The sequence below is a fragment of the Ammodytes marinus genome, assembly GCF_949987685.1.
Source record: "Ammodytes marinus genome assembly, chromosome: 18".
Lineage (NCBI taxonomy): Eukaryota > Metazoa > Chordata > Actinopteri > Uranoscopiformes > Ammodytidae > Ammodytes > Ammodytes marinus.
In genome coordinates this window covers 15510510-15527267 of record NC_137222.1, presented here as the reverse complement: position 1 = coordinate 15527267, position 16758 = coordinate 15510510, and the positions used below count along the sequence as shown (strand labels likewise).

The window sequence follows — 16758 nt, the reverse complement described above, 5'->3', positions numbered from 1 at the left end:
TAAAGATAAAGGAAATTAAGGCAACTAGTTCAAAACGGGATTCAGACCAAAGCCTGTCAAGACCACTAGCAGCATTAACATTATTTATCAAATAACGATAATAGAGCAACACTGACAAATTGTGATTTGTGCTTTGGGTCTGAACCCATGAGACTCTCAAATTACGCACGAAGCGCGTCATGAATTCAGCGGTGTCCAAGTGGACCAAAAAGTCAACTAAGAAGACCCCCCCCCTCTCTCTCTCTATCTATCTCTCTCTCTCTGTGTCGCTCTCTCTCTCATTTCCTCCCTCCGTCACACAGCTCCCCTGAATCCTTCGGGCCAAATACTCACTCACTCACTCACTCTCACTGCGTGTGCGTCAGCGAACACTGCTGCTGCTGCTGCTACTTGCTCGGGACAAAAACCGCGCGCAGCTGCTTTCATTTTCCAGAGCTCGAGGCACACTGCTGGACTAGGAGCGGAGCTCGCGCTTCTTGCTGCAGGGATATCACCTCTGATGGACTTGGTATAGGACAACAAGACTCATGTCCTACCTCACGCACACACACCCTCCCCTCCTTTTGATTATGACCACGCAGTTGATAGGATAGTTACAAGTGCCGTTTTTATCCACCCAAACAAACTTGAAAACCTATAACGCGCTTACCGCCGCCGGTTTTAATGTGTTTCATGTGTTTGCGCTCAACAGTGAGGTAGACTCATTCGGGCTCACTTTGCAGGAAGGTCGGCGTGTGATTTCTCCCCTTGATGCTGCTGTCGGGGTCGGTGTCTGAGCCCTGCGGGATCAGCCTGTCTTAAAGGGCATCATGCTTTCTCTGCTTCTTCACAAGTGGATGAGGAATATTTCTCCGGACATGCTGCTGCTGCTGCTGCTGGTGCCGATATTGTGGTTTTTACCTCTGACTGGAGGGGCTCCTTCTCTGACCACGGATCAGCTGGACACGGGGGTGGTAAGTTTTGTACCTTATGTTATGGTGGTTGTGGGGAGGGGGAGGGAAGTTTTGGTACTTACTAATACTTTTGCACATTGTGTCACCACTGTGCTATCACGCCACTGGGCATGTAGGCTGGTCTGCCTCTCTACCATGCCCATCTTTTAGAGAGGAAAGTTAACCCTGCTTTTTGGATGTCTGAGCCAAATGCTGTCCTCCCCACACTTGATCTGAATTTTAAACATCACTCAGCAGTCCAATGCGCTGGGGGCAGCTTGGCGTTGTTGCGGGCTGGATGTGATGGAGAACAAAACAGGTAGCCTGTTCTCCCAAAGCGGGAATCAGGATCCCCATAATGGCTTGCAATAAATAAACGTGAATGTATTTGCCTCGAGTCGGCGGATTATCGACCTCTTCTCCACACACAGCATGCTGACATAGTGCATATCCTGCACTAATGAATGGCAAACGGGTCTGACTTCCAGCACATTGACAACCCCTGCCAGAAGACGTTATTGGCTATTTCCCTTTTCTCAGTCATGCCTCTAAAATACTGCTCCAATCTGTCACATGGTGCTAACCTTTAACAATTAAAGGGGTTGCTGCTCAAATGAAAATGTGATGGAGAAGCAGATCCTTCAGAACCAATTACATACAATAGGCAATTCTTAATATTTAGAATTGTAAGATATTAATATAAATGGAGTGAGCTGTGCATTTAGGGGTTTTTCATATTTCAAATGAGTAACAGTACCTCATTTATTTTGTGAATGGATGCCACATGGTAGTTTTACAAATTAGAATCAATCCAACCCTTCCAGTGGTCCGCATCTAAGAGAATTAAAGTTGTAACATGATATTGTCATCAGTAGGTTTGTATTTGGAGTCTAATGAGCAGAGCATCTGCTGATAAAACAAGTATCTGCTAATTAGTAACTCTTGAGATCACCCCCTTTTTAATTGTTTGCTTTCCTGGCTCTAATACAAACATGCATTTCTCATGTGTATGCTTCTTTTTACCTAATTTACCATCACCAGTGTCCAAATCAAATTGGCTCCTCGAAGAATTGGAATGGATTTGTATTATACTGCTATTCATGAATCCTCTCTCTCTCTCTCTCTCTCCAGCTCCCTAGCTTATCTTGTTTTTTGGTGCTACATAAGTTTGAGGAGTTTCTATTGCCGGACCACATCCATTGAATCTGTAAAGATGTGTGTCACAAGCAGACAACCATTCATCTTCTTCGTCTCGAATACTCTTAGCTGCACACATAAAGTGTCCCTCTTCTCCACACATTTTTCTATTTAATGTCTCTAAACTTTTCCGAGGAGAGACACACTGTGCTGTGCAGGACTGCAGTGCACAGAGAGGAGCAGCTGACTGAGTCTTCTACACATTTCATTAGGTAATGGTTAGGATGTGCAGACAATAAGGTTACAGGTCGTATCCCTGGGGGAGCATGTAGGGCGTGTAACAGATTACTTTCCTTTTTGGGCGAAAAAAAAGCACTTTTGGATTATTGGTCAAATACAAGGTTGCAATCTTTCAGTCAAACCAAAGATCCAGCAGCTGTAGGTCGTAAATTACAACTAAATATTGTTGTTGCAGTTTGTATCGTTCACTGGAGATTCAACATATTGGATGTAAATGATCTGGTGTTTGCTCAGGCAATCCTTAAATCTGCCTTGATACTGTCAAGCTCTGTTTAGTGTGTGAGCAAACATCCAGCAGCGTGCGGGTATCACTCCTTGTCCTCTCCGCATATCCAGTGCAAGAGTGATACTCACTGCTGATTTGTTCTTTGTGTGGTTCACCGACTATTGTGAAAGCACTCTTATAGATCTGATATTCAACTCAGCCATGGTGTAGGTCTATATTGCAACTCTCCATTATTTCATATGGTATGTATGAGCCGCCGTGCAGGGGAGCAACTGCCCAAGGCTTTTTACGGACCTACAAACAATGAGCAGTAGTGCTATATCTGTATTCCCGATGAGACTTGCTTTACAAAACAAACCTTTTGCATTGTTGGAAAACAGTGGAGGTTGTGTTATTACCCAAAGTGTTACTTAATGCAGGTTTAAATTAAGAGTATTCCTCTTTCTTTAGGTCCTTCTTTAGGTTGATGATTGAAACCACACTGTGGGTTTGTAAACTCAAGTTTGGAGCAACTTGGAACAATCATGTCTAAGCATCTTTGAAGTGGAGAAGAGGGGGATTTGATGGTTAGAAAAATAGAAGCAATACAATATTATTATAAAGACCATTATTGATGAATCTGCTGATTGATTGATTGATTGATTGATTAGTTGGTTTGTCTATAAAATCTAGAAAGAAATACCAATCACAGTTTCTGACAACCAAAGTTGAGGTCTTTCAATATTTTTTCCGACCAACATTCAAAAATTGTACAATGATATCAAACAGAGATGAGAACATTTTCAAAGAAGCTAGTACCAACAAATGCTTGGCATTATTGCAAGAAAAAAGTTAATATTCGCCAATCGAGTTAGAAGTAAATTCCTTTCTTCCGTTTATATGTGAGTGTGTTTTGTGAGGAACCTTTTACAGTGTACTGTTGTCATCATCTGAGCGAATGGTACACCAGAGTGTGATAACTGGTCCGCTCAACAACGGCAGACACAGATTTTCCACAGGCTGCTGGATTAGTGTGACTGTGGTTTAGGACAACCAAAGGGAGTTTGATGGACACATGAGCAGATGGGCGCCCGTCCACAGACACACTCCTCCCCTGAGACGAACTGATTGACTTTTAAATAAGACTTCTTCTTGCATTGATGGAATTGCTCTCAGCTGTTGAGAGCAGACGGATAATTGGTTGTTGGGGTATGAGTGGTTCTCCACCAGTTGTGTTCATAACAGCTATACATTTGGGACTTTTGGTCCACATAAACAACCAATGTACGCACAGAACCATGTTCTGATCCCCAGCTCTGCTGCTCCCTCGGCCCTGTTACACTTCAGAGCTAGCGGGCTGCATCGCTTGAGCGCTGGATATTTCCATCTCTATCAGTAACTGCTGTACACTTGGTCTGTAATTAACTCAACCCCAACCTTAGGCACAGCTCTGAGGCATCCGTTTCCTGGTTTTGCTGTTTTATACACCAATGTATCACTGCAGAGTGGAAATTTGCCATTTCAGCATTTTAGGGAATTTCTACATAACAGCTACACTGTAATCTGCTGTAGGTTTTTCCGCTCATCATATCATTTTACTCTTGGTGGAGTAACCCAGAACTGCTAAGCTCCTTAGGGGGACTATTGGCCTTCAGAAAGAGTTCTGTATTTACTTTAGCTGCTGTCCTGAGATTGTGGTCAACGGCTCATTGAAGTTCCTTAAATACTATTTGATCTTTAAGAAATTGCACTCAAATAATGTCTTTGTAGCATTTAACCAGGGAAATGTAATTTCTGTCATTTTTTATGTGTTGTAAAGAAATAAAACTAAAGGAGAGCACATAGTTGGCCCCATGGGGCAACCACACCCTGCCAGTCTGCTTCCAATTCTCAATTGGCTCTCTAATTTTTCGCAAGGAGAATACCATCTGGTCCCGTGTCCACTGACAAGAAGAGGGAAAACAAACCTTGGTAGAAGTTACCCTCCTCCACCTACTTCCACCACTCTCCCTCTCTGCTTGTCATCATAATACTGGATTCTCATGCAGCTAGCTTGTGCGGCACCAGTACCTCCACCACTCATTACTTTCTCTTTGCCTCTCTCGGTCGCCAGTATCATGCTGTCCCCTCAAGCTTCAATTTCCTTCTTCCAATCCAGCTAGAAGGCTTCATTTCTACCAATCCAATCTAATTGTCTCAAACAGTGGTGGCAACATGCAGATAGGTAGAAGTGCAAACAATGCTACATTGCAGTTTCATGCCAAGATACCTCCAGCACCGACGTCCCACTTCCATTAAGCTGTCTGACCTTTCTGTCTAGAGCACCGCATCATGTGGCTTATATATCATCAACGTCAAGTGGGAGATGACTACACAGCATGATAGAATGTGTCATTGAGTAGCGATTGCCAGAGAGCACAAAGGTCTATATAGCAAATAAAGCACATTCTAAGTTTCTCAGGAAAAGGGAGTTACTATGAAAAATCAACCAGCCCCTTCAACCCACTCTTATCCAGTCTGTCAATGCAGGTTTGCTAAGTGTAAAAGTTCTCCAGGGGGTTGCAAGTTTCCGAGGAGATTGTCAGAGTTTATTATATCCTTAGAGGCCATTTCAACAAGGATTTTAAGAGCCCTGGCAGTTTATTGGCAGTATGGCGGTGCGGGACTGATGTGCGGCAGCTGCAGCACTTCTGCTTTTTAGTCAATGACAACACCAGATACATTTAAGGTTGATATTATACTACGTCATTTTATAGATAGCAGGTGAGCACTGCATACGTTTCTAGCCTTGGCTTTGACCAACATTGTAAATCCCTGTCTGTTACTGTGGTACCGATTCTGGCTGACCTTGGGAATGTTTCACAAAGATAAACTTTGACTAGAGCTGACTGTGCAAACACATCAACCAGCTCAGCTCCGTCCACTACAGCAGCAAATGTGTGCCCTCTGAAATAATTCCACACAATTTAGCTCTACAAAATGTAGTGAAACAGGCCTTGGATGCCTTGGCAAGGCTCAGTACTTCAACTGACTTGATATTCAGGCTCAGAAATGTTTCCTTGGGCAAAATAAAGAAAGGTCTTTGTTCTGAGTTAGGCTGTAGTGCTGATGGTTGATGATAGTTGATGATAGTGTACTTGCATAAATGCAATGGGAAGTCCAAACTAACTGGATTAAATGTATACAGTTTAACAAAAACACAGATCTTTTTTCAGACTTTCAGATATGAAAAGACCTTACTCAAGATTCCTCAATTCAAATCATTTGACTAACCCCTTCACTAGTAAGATCAGCTTTTGAAAATGTTATATATTTACAAGGGCATCATAAACAATAAAAACAGAGGCAGCTGTTCTAATCAGAACATTATTTACAGCCTAAATATGAATAAATGGTTGTCTGTTGACTGACTTGAGATATGCTAATCGGTGTGCAAGCTTCACGTCACCAATGAGCAGGACTGATGGTTAAGTTTTTGTGAAAATGCCTAACTTTTGTGGGACTAATCTATGAGCAAAATCAAAACTGGCCCAAAACTCCAGACCTGTGTATAGATGTTTTTCTGAAATCGGCTACTAGTGCTCTGGGGAAATTTGTTCTTGTTTGGCATGGGCATTTCAGAAACAATTACAAAGAAAATAATGCATTATCTCTGCTGTGTTACTTTATGTAATAGCACAATGATTGAACTGAACTATGGATGAGTACTTCTCTGACTCGACAACTCTTGGCTGCATCTTATCAGTGTATTTGCCTTTTCATTTCATGATAAAAGCTGCAGCTGCAGTCACAACACATTACAGTTCCACCCCGGCTATGCTTGTTTGATTTTACAGTAGTGATGGGTTTAATAAAGTGGGGAAGGGAGTTCTGTTTTCCTCAACAGAGCTGCACGCGATAGTCTTTTTCCATTGCCTTCAACTTTCTTTATTACATGAGCAGGCCCACTCCAGGGCTCCCCATATAGAAAACCTCAAATCAACTCCATGTGGACAGTTCTATTTTAACCCGAGGAGGCCCGCCTCTCCTTCTTGTCCTCGACCAGATCAAGGTTTCGCTTGCCATTGCTATTCAAAGGACCAACCAGATCTTGCAATTACAGTGGTTTCTGGTGTTGTGCTGGCTTGCATGCTGAAGCCTAAAATAATCCATTGCCCGCCAACCGAACTGCCAATAGACCGTTTTAATAGCACGATCAAGAAAACCCAAAAGGAACAACAAAGCTACTCTGAAATTGCTTGCAGAGATTGGCAGAATTATAATAAATGTGGTTTTGTGTGTCAGTGCATGTCAGTGTCTTCTCGTGTGTCGTGCATGAACAGTGTGTATGCATGGTTGCGCGTGTGGGTGTGTGCGTCACTGCCACACTGGTGATCTCATCGTTTGTCTCTCATTAGCATTTGTCATTTCTTTACAAGTCACGCAGAGAGAGGGCAAGCAAAAAAGAAATGGAAGAAGGAATGGATGACCGTGATTGCTAACCGTCTGTGGAGTCAACTTGAAGACCGTTGTGCGTTCATGATCTAATTTCGCTGAAGGTCCGAGTGAAGTGAGGAGAATAAAAGAGGAGGCGGAGGAAGGCTGAGAGAAATCTGGGTTGGGTGACAGAGATAAGCTTTGTCTCCATCCAACTCTCACTGTCAATTAGGCCCCAATTTCTGTAGTCCACTGTTGATACTGACTGTAATGAGCCACTAACAGTCTGCTGAAATATAAGTGGTACTCATGATTGAGTGAATTGCAGTTGATTGTGTGAATTGCAGTCTGGGCTAGGCTTAGTTGTACAATTGGGTCAAAGTTAAGAACAGAGCCTGGGGTTCAGTCTCGAAATAGAGTCAAACACGTTTTAGAAATGAACACACACATACATGTGTGTGTATTTTTGCATGTGCATACTTGCTGTAGACATGCCAGTTGCCATGCATTCCTCAGCTAACACCGGGGAGACATTGTCTTCTCTGTAAAAAGATCTCTATAGCAACACATGGCAGCTATTTAATGGCTTTCGTGTGGGCATTATGAACTGCATGCAAGGACAATCCACAAATACATACATACCCATGTCCATTTTCCCTCCAACGGCTTTGAACTTTGCAAGAAAGTAACAGAGATGGATACCATCTGGAATACCTTCACATGGCAGTTGAATTAGCTTTACAGTTTCTCAACTACAGATAATTATTTTGACTATTGTAATTAATAAAGTCAACATACACATTAGTAGAATGGTAAAATACCATTTTACAATGTGTACTGCCCCAGGTTTCTGTAAAGTGAATTTGATTGACATTTAACAATATCCGTAAATGTCACAGAGATTAAAGCGATCTCTGTGTGTTATTGATTAACTGATTGATGGAAGTTTTGATGGAAAAACATTTGTATAATCTGGGATGACCTTTTGTTGTGACGTAGATTTGTCAAAGATGAGTCGGTGTAAAAGAGCATACAAGATAAATTGACAGTTTTTTACACCACCTCTCCAACTCACCTTCAACATACTTCTAAAAAACAGCACTCTAAACCCTGTTTAATCTGTAACCCTTCTAAAAAAAAAGTATGATGGGCACATTTGTTAAAGTTGAAATTAATTAAAATGTGATAACTTTGTGCTTTTACCCACGTAGAGAGCATTAATTATGAACTACATGCAAGAACTGACATTTACAGTGGAACACAAACATGTGCACATTGGAAAATGTGCTCAGATGGATCGCCCGAGGCACATACAGGTAAACAAACGGAGATGATAAATGGACAAATTGAAGACTGACTCTGATAGTTCAGATCTGTCAGGTGTGTGTTTTTGCATATTGTGTGTAGCTTTATAGCCTTCTCCTTTATCCTGACAAAATCACGGGGAACACCGGGCGAGCTTTACTCAGTCCTTGTGTCTGTTGGCTTTGGCTGGGTGCCATGCCACATTACTGCCCACAGTGGGAATAACTTCAAAGATGGTTTGGGGGCTTTTTCTCTCAGTGGAGCCACTGAAATGTCTGCCTGTTAAATTAGGCTCCAGTTACAGGGGCATGTTGTAATTGGCTCCTTTAGTTTGTTTATCTTTAATCTCTCAGGTTCCTATTTATCCAATCCCTTTCTATTGTCACATAATCCCTCAATCCGTCATTCAGTAACAAAAATGCCCATCCATTCATCCGTCAAGGATTCAGCCATAGCATTTAAAAGGTTGAATAAAAGTTTAGGAGAATGTATGTTGGTGCACATACAGGCGTGTGTGTGTGTGTGTGTGTGTGTGTGTGTGTGTGTGTGTGTGTGTGTGTGTGTGTGTGTGTGTGTGTGTGTTGTTGTGTATTTGTGTGTGTGTTAGGGCTGCTTAAATTCTTAATGAAATGTGCCAATGCTTAAAAAATGCAAAGCGGATAGGAATTGGATATGCACAAGGATGCCACTGGTTTTGGCCTCGTAAATGTGTGGCTGAGTTGCTGCTGGCTCTAATGAAACAAATTTTGCCTGTGGCAAACAGAATCTTCTGACAAGCCAGAGTTTTACACTCTCAGCAAAGAGGTTCCATTTCTCACATCAACAAGCAAGGAAAGGTCAGCCATTGTTTGCATTGTTCCAAACAATATGTAGGCGTGTCTTTTATGACTTCAAAGTTTCTTGGCTTACTTTGGTGTGGAAATGGGAGTGAAAGTGTGCTTTGCTCATAAAACTGGACTAACACATGCTTGATTAATGAGGCCCTGCCTAATTCCATTGCATGGAAACTTGCTATCCGATGCCCTGATTCAACCTTATTCCTCACAATAATCTGGGTTATTTTTCTGCATAGAGCTATAGTCTTTCCCTTTCTGTTTCCCTTATCTTCCGTTTCACATTCTCATTATTCTTATTTATCTTCTTTTTCTCCTTGTCAGTCTCCATTTTGTATGTTTTCCTACTTCCTTCACTTTCTGTGTTTCTTTCTCCGCCGATCTCTCTTTTTCTCATTTCATCGGCGTCTCCTTTCTCTGTCTCTCTACCTCTTCACATCTCCGCCTCTCCACCTTCCTCCTTGCTGCCTCCAGGAACAGACAAGAGTTGAGAATCTGATGCTCTCTGTACAATAGGCTGATCCTAAACCATGCAGGGATTAGACCGTTCATTTACAGTCAAATCTCAGTCCCCGTTGTCACACTCACAAACATGCACATTGGAACAGATTTTCCTGTGTCTTGAAAATGACATTCCCACTACATTTCCGATTCAAGCACTTTTCATTCAGTCTAAGCACATCCATCCAAAAGTACTGTATATCCTGTCAACAAGTCAAACGTTGTATGCCCCATTATGTGCGCATTGTGTCTGCAGAGGAGCCAAACACTTCCTGAGGTGAAGTGATTGAGTGTTTCAGCAGGGTTGCGTCTGCCATCTGCTTTGCACCATAGTGGGATCGGATTCTGACTGATGACTTTAATGGTGTGCCATTGCTTTTCTATGTCGCCTCCCTTTCATATTCACTGCATACAATCTGGGAAAAAAAATATGTGGAGATTATTTTGCGGCACAAACCCTGCCTAGAAACAGACTGTAACTCTGGCTCTTCATTCCTACCACTGTGGTAGTGATAATTTGTTCTTTGGTGTCCTCTCTAGAAGGGATATAAGAGATTATATGTATTGTATTCTTTATAACACCTTCTTGTTAAGGAGGCGTTTTCACATATCTGTTTAGCGGGGGAGGTGCCATTTGCCAAGCCCATTGTGGATCCACTGGATATATTGTTTACAACATGCACAAATAGTACTAAAGATATCATATCAATGGGCCAGATACATTTGAGGTATTCAGTACAATTTGGCTGATTGTGTTGGGGTTGTGAGTGGTTAAGAGAGGGATTTATCCAGATGTCATGCATCCAAAAGTTGTGTATCACATTGTACTGCTCATTACAGTTAAAGGGGCCATCTTGCTGAGAGAACAGTTTTTTTTTCCTCAAGTGATTACAATAGTGTTGAGATGAGGTCTAGGCTTGGGTCATCAGTTACGGTTGCTGTGAACTGTTCCAGGTTTGTGTGGTCTGTTTACAGGTTGAGCCATTGGTGTATTATGTTGTTCTGACCTTCCAGTTGAGTAATATAGTTTGTTTTGGTCATTGTGATTGCTATCAGGATGCAAGATTGTCGATGATGTGGGCTTGTGAGAGATGAGAGATCCCCTAGAAGAGTGACGGAGGGGGAGAATGGGACGCAGAGGACAGTCCTAAATGTGCTTTTGGTAATAGAAGGTGAAACGAAAAATGAGCTAAAGAGCGTTTACTCCCTCCACACAATCAGAACCATTCTCTGATCAAATCCAGTTTTAGCCTGACTGCTGGTTGACTATTAAAAAACCTCTTGATTTAACACAGCAGAATTAAGTCCTAATTTTCTGTTAGGGAGGTAATATTCAAAAACCATGAATATTTAATTAAAGCACGAGGCAGCGTAAAGAATCTATAACTGGAGCTGAAAATGCAAGCGAAAAATGTCCCATCTGAGATAACTAATGTGAGCAGTTAACAGGCTGCAGTAGACTGCCTATAGGATTGACTGAACACAGGCAGAAAAACATCACAAACACCAGCTGTCATGTTGAATGTTCACCTGGGCAACATATTTTGAATCCAACCATTTTACAATTTCACAATCCACAACAATCAACAACAATGAGCGGCTGTGGCTCAGGAGGGTTGAGCGGTCGTCCACTGATTGCGAGGTTGGCAGCACCTGTTGAAGTTTCCCCGGGCAAGACAATGAACCCCAAAATTGCTCCCGATGATTGACCTGCACTCTGCTCGGTACCCTGCTGCCATCGGTGTATGGGTGTATAAGCTGCAAAACACTGCTAATTGTTAATTGGGCACTAGAGGAAAAAATATTCTTTTGAGATGTGTTTTCACAGGCTTTTTTTTCACAAGTCCAAGAGCTTTATATCCTGAATGCAACCATGCATGGGACATATACAGAAGAAGAGAGAGGTCATGTGCATGGTGATGGGATATGCATGGATTATTTCCCACTCTTTTACCACCTCAATTTCTCTGTTCTATTAAACGGGATGCATGTTGCCCTCAATATCCCCCCTCTTTCTATACAGTCCGTCTTTGATTTTATCTGTTTGCACAAATGCACTCAAGCCTACATTCCTTTAGCAAATTGTGTTTAAGCTAAGGACATGCCATTGGAAAGGTTTAAGGAGCTTTTCAGCCAAACACACTTAGCCAAGCTCTCATTCATTGGATCCTACATCATCCCAACGTAATACTTTAAGTAAACCATCTCTCTCTCTGAATAAGCTGGTGATTTTAAATGGAAAGCTGCTACTAACTGCTCTGAATAATGATAGCATCTTTGGGCAATTTGCAAACACCCATGGATGTTCTGATAAAATAAGGTTGAAAGAAGGGAAGAGTGACAGAAGAATCTGAGGACTGTGTGATGTGAGACATTCAAATCCGTGGGATATGTGCTTATTGGCTTTTATGTCATTAAGATGAAAAATATGTGCTTTTACTAAGAACTGAAAGGAATGAAAGATTGGCTCTCTGTGTAGTCGTAAAAATGGTGATAATCTGGATACATCATATTCCCAGTCATATCCAAAAGTAGAAATTATTTTCCATAAGAGCCTTTCCTACACCTGTTTGTGGAAAGCACTATTGGTTGAGACAGTTTCCCAGATGTATTGTTAGTCCAAGCGTTCTTTCTTGAGGATTTTCCCCTTGTAAATGTGAAATATGAGAGGATCTCACCAAAGGAGGATGTACATCTCGCTCATCCAGGTAGATTTTAAATATCCAGTCACATTCTGACATCCTCACAAATCTTTAGCTGTTACCTGTTTGTTTTAGGTTTTTTTTACCACCCACTTAGCTATTTCATGTTGTGGTGTATTACGGTATAACACATTCTAAAATGACTGTTTACTTTGTTTATCTAGTTAGGAATGGATAGAAGGGTCACATCCTTTAACTAAAGTAAGTTTTATTCACCTAACTCATCCTGACTCAGCAGATTCATTCTATCTTTCAAACTACCACCTTTTTAAATGGAAACCAGTCCAGATACTTCAATGTCTACAGTAGTTCTTGTCTTCTTGACTGGTTAAGTTCCCAGTGCATTCTCTTTTAAAGATATCAGGACATGGTTTCGACCTGTTTGCACTCAGAGATTAATTTCCTACGGGGCAGAAACACATGCTACACAAGAAATCACAATATTAAGGCTGCAAACGACCCATAATGAAACAGTATCTCAATGTAACAAGCTTACTCTGCAAAGGGACTGATGCTCACTGCATTCTGTGAGAGAGGCAACATTATAATTATTATATAATAAATTGTGAACACAGAAATGTCTAGTGTCGCAGAAAATACAACCCCCACTTTCTCAGATGTAATTTCCAGAAAATAAATATCATCTTATATTCAGGAAAATGCAGTAATCAACTGCTTGGTTGTTTCCAATGGCTCTCGTTTTCACTTTAAAAATATTTATTATGTTTTCAAGCCCAGAGTTGAAGCACACATCAGAAATCGCTCTTCACTGCTGCCCACAGCAAAAACAGTCAATGGCAAAATTTATTTCTGCACGATTTACTTATTTTGGTTATGACCTGCATTAGCTGAGATCGGCTCCCATTCCAATTATTTTCTGTCCCTGCATGAGGTGAATCGTTTTAAAGATGGATAAAAAACAGTTTGAAGATATTCCTATTCCTCAGAGTTTACTATATTTAAAGCATGTACACAGAGAAAGCCTGGTGTAGGCCTTTTTTATAGAGACATTGTAATAGTAGGTAAAGCACAGGTGTTATTGTTAAAATTAATTTTGGCTGAAATTCCATTTACCTTTAAACAAGCTACGGACAGTCTTGGCCTTTTGGCAACGCATTCACCCCGTAAATTAAATTATATTATAAAAAGCATAGGCCTTTGTATTGTAATTGTAAATCAATATATTGATGCTGCCTGAAGATGAATGTATAGTGTACAACCCTTTGTCTGCTCGTTCTTGCTCTCATAGGGCTTGCATTGTGTGAATTAAATGAGTGCCCCCCTCCTTTTTCCATAAGCAAAAACAAAGCAAAAAGCACCCAGGAGGGAGAGAAAGCTTCATCACTAATTGGCATTTACTAATTGGACTCCCATGATGGTATCTCAAAACCTTTAAAGCAACACTCTCTTTTCAAATACTTTCACTCTTTCAAACTTTGTCTTCCATCTAAGTGCAGCTTCGTAACCTTTTAAAAGTCCAGGAGGTCGGCTGCAGGTCTGACCTCATCCCGAGGTAGTATAGGGAACAATGTAAACACTATGATGGACTGTGCTTCTTCAGGACCCTTTGAGAGTTAGTGAGGTTGCAAGGTTAAATGCCTCCCAGTGACTCATATCCTGTCAGCGAGGGTGAAGATGAAGGGACTCTGCAGCTGTTCATCAGAGCTAAACAGTGAGGTATTGTGGGACAGAGGAGGCCACGTGCCAAGGGCAAAACGGAATCGGCTTTTTAGAGATGTTGCTGTGGTGATGCCATATTCACAGGACTAAATTTGGGAGTGTGCGGGTGTGTGTGTGTCCGTGTCCGCTGACAGACAAGTTAAACGACCAAAACAGGATGTGAGGTCCCAGGTCCGACAAATGTAACATGAAATAATGTGTGTTATTGTGAGGTTAACAACTGCAGTTTGTAGTTCCATTGCTGTGATATTTTGAAAAAGGTGATGGTGCAGTAGAGTATAGGCTACACAGTTAGAAAAAAAACTTCCCAATTTTCAAATGTACCATGCAGTTGTTTTTCTATTTGAAGGTCAAAGTTAAACAACAGCGGACTTTGACCTCTGAGTCTGCCAGGACCAATTGGAGGTCACGCTGAAACAGGAAACTCATTTGTCAATTCAACAGTTGCATGGGTTTGAATTACAAACGCACTGCTAATGTCAGTTTGCAGGCTGGCCAGCTCATTAGCTAGTCAGCTGCGGCACATCGAACGTATCTGCAAAAATCACTTTGATTGGATTATATGCTGGTGTGGAGTCGACCACTGCTTACAACATGCTGTTTTAACCATAGCATGTAAGCTTGTTGTGTCCCTGCCAGTGTTTATTACCGGAGCTAAGCCTGTAGGCTTCTGTCAGTCAAACACACTATGCCGATTACCGACATGCCTCTCCAGCCAGCAGAAATGAAATGGAGTATTTCTAATATCTCCACAAAGTTTTAATAGTTCCTTTAAAAACATGTTGACAATAGTTTGGGCTGAAAAAAAGAATGTCAATGTGCTTCCAGTTGGACTTCAGTTCACCTTTACTATTTTTTTATTCTGCAAAACTCATGATTTTGGTGTTTGGATTTGCAAATGTTTTCAGTTTCTGTTGTCGGACACATTCATTTAATCGGCTTAACATGGATAAGTCTCAGTTTATGCAGCAGTGTTGAATTTTCTTCAGAGCCTGGGCCTCCCCCTTCTTTAACACTGATTTTGGTGTGGGGGGGATGTAAATATGTGAATAGAATGGATGAGATTAAAAATGTAATTGCATTAACAAGACACAAAAAAACACAATGTATTGAATCACGTAAACACTGTTTCATCATTATCACTCACCCACACAGCAACACTTAAAAAAGTGTACACATTAATCAATGTCTCACACACATGAAGCCGGATTTTTTCTACCTCAAATGTGTTGCTATTCGCTCATTCTGTTTTGTCCACTGTGACACATTGCTTTGAAGAGGCATGATTTAACCAAGGAAAATCTGGGTAATGCACCATGTCAGACATTGCTACCTTACATCTCCAACAATACCATACGTTTGCTCTGTTAGGATTTAGGACTATTTGTAGGCCCTGCTATGTCTTTCTCTTATTTTGATTTTGAATGAGTTTGTAGCTCCTTGTCTATACTCCAGACCTTGCTGTATTGAAGGATTAGAGGGAACAGGGTTCAGGATTACATTGATAAATTATCCTTCCCTTCCAGATACTGCTGCACAGACTTGGAGTAAGTCAAACCCTCTAACACCACCTCCACGCCTCACCAATGTGTTGTGTGTGTATACTGTGAGGAAGTGAAAGGCAGATTGTGTTTGGTCCTCAGTGAATTGATATTGTAATGAGAAAACGTGAATACATGTTTGTGCTTTATTTATGCATGATCTCTTGGATCAGTGTGTGTGTGTGTGTGTGTGTGTGTGTGTGTGTGTGTGTGTGTGTGTGTGTGTGTGTGTGTGAACTTGTGTTAATGAGCTAAATTTAGTAGACAAAGGTACTATACTCTACTCTACTGGAGTACCAATATGTGATCAGCTATCTCAATGCTTCACATTCAAATTTGCAATGCATGCGCCCTGGAGTATATTACAGTGCCAAATTGTGTGCCACACATCATTTCACGATGATTTAGTGTTACAAATCATTGGTTGGTTGCCAGAAAATATGCAGAGAAGGTAAAACGTTAGATGCAATGTCTGGATATGGATATACTGTACGTACAGTATGTCTGTATCAATATGAGTAGGTATATGCACATGCATAGGCATTGTAGTGCAGCTACTTTCTTGTTAACGAGTGTGGGAATAGGGACACTTTTTGTCTACTGTCTTTATGTGTGTTCTGTTTGTGTACTTCTTGTGTTGTAGGTGATCTCTAGGTGATCTTCAAGTTAAAGTCCAAGGCTCTGAGCCTCATTCCATGTTTTACATTAAATGCACACTTTGGATTTTGTTTGTCCAAATGGTGTGGCTAGGGAGAAATGTTTTTTTAAAGGTGGCCCCTGTTTTGTATCCTCAGACACATGCAGACACACTCAGCTTATGCATTACACATTCATTCCTGCCAATGGTTTTGCACTGTTCGACTTATCTACGGGGTGGTTGTAACGCACCAGGAAATGCAGCAATGTGCCAACAAAGCCAGGGAAGAAGAAGACTACTAGCAACTACCTTGAATGCAAACAATGCAGGTTTCAAACATTTAGGAAAACCTTTGCAAATGTTTTCTGAGGAAGCACATTCAGCACATTTTAAGACCTCAAGGACACATAGCGCATTTTGGTCAGGAAGACTAACAGTAAACAGAAGCTTTGTGTGTTTATATGAAAGCTCCATGAGGCCCTTTTAAGTATTTTTAGCTGGATTGTCTTGGCAGCAATGGTTTCAAATTTCGTTGTCGAAGTGTGAAAGTGGCACAAAGGTGATTTGAA

At 41.3% G+C, this 16758-nt stretch overlaps 1 protein-coding gene across 1 annotated transcript in view; it reads left to right on the top strand.

The window, feature by feature from the left end:
- Positions 1–370: 370 nt before the first annotated feature.
- The window catches only part of LOC307265518 (matrix metalloproteinase-17-like), a 58723-nt gene continuing 42335 nt past the window's right edge, over positions 371–16758 (top strand). The window contains exon 1 of the mRNA XM_080047270.1: positions 371–953. Within this exon, the coding sequence (XP_079903396.1) occupies positions 810–953 (144 nt within the window). The 5' untranslated portion in view covers positions 371–809. The remainder of the gene's footprint in view (positions 954–16758) is intronic.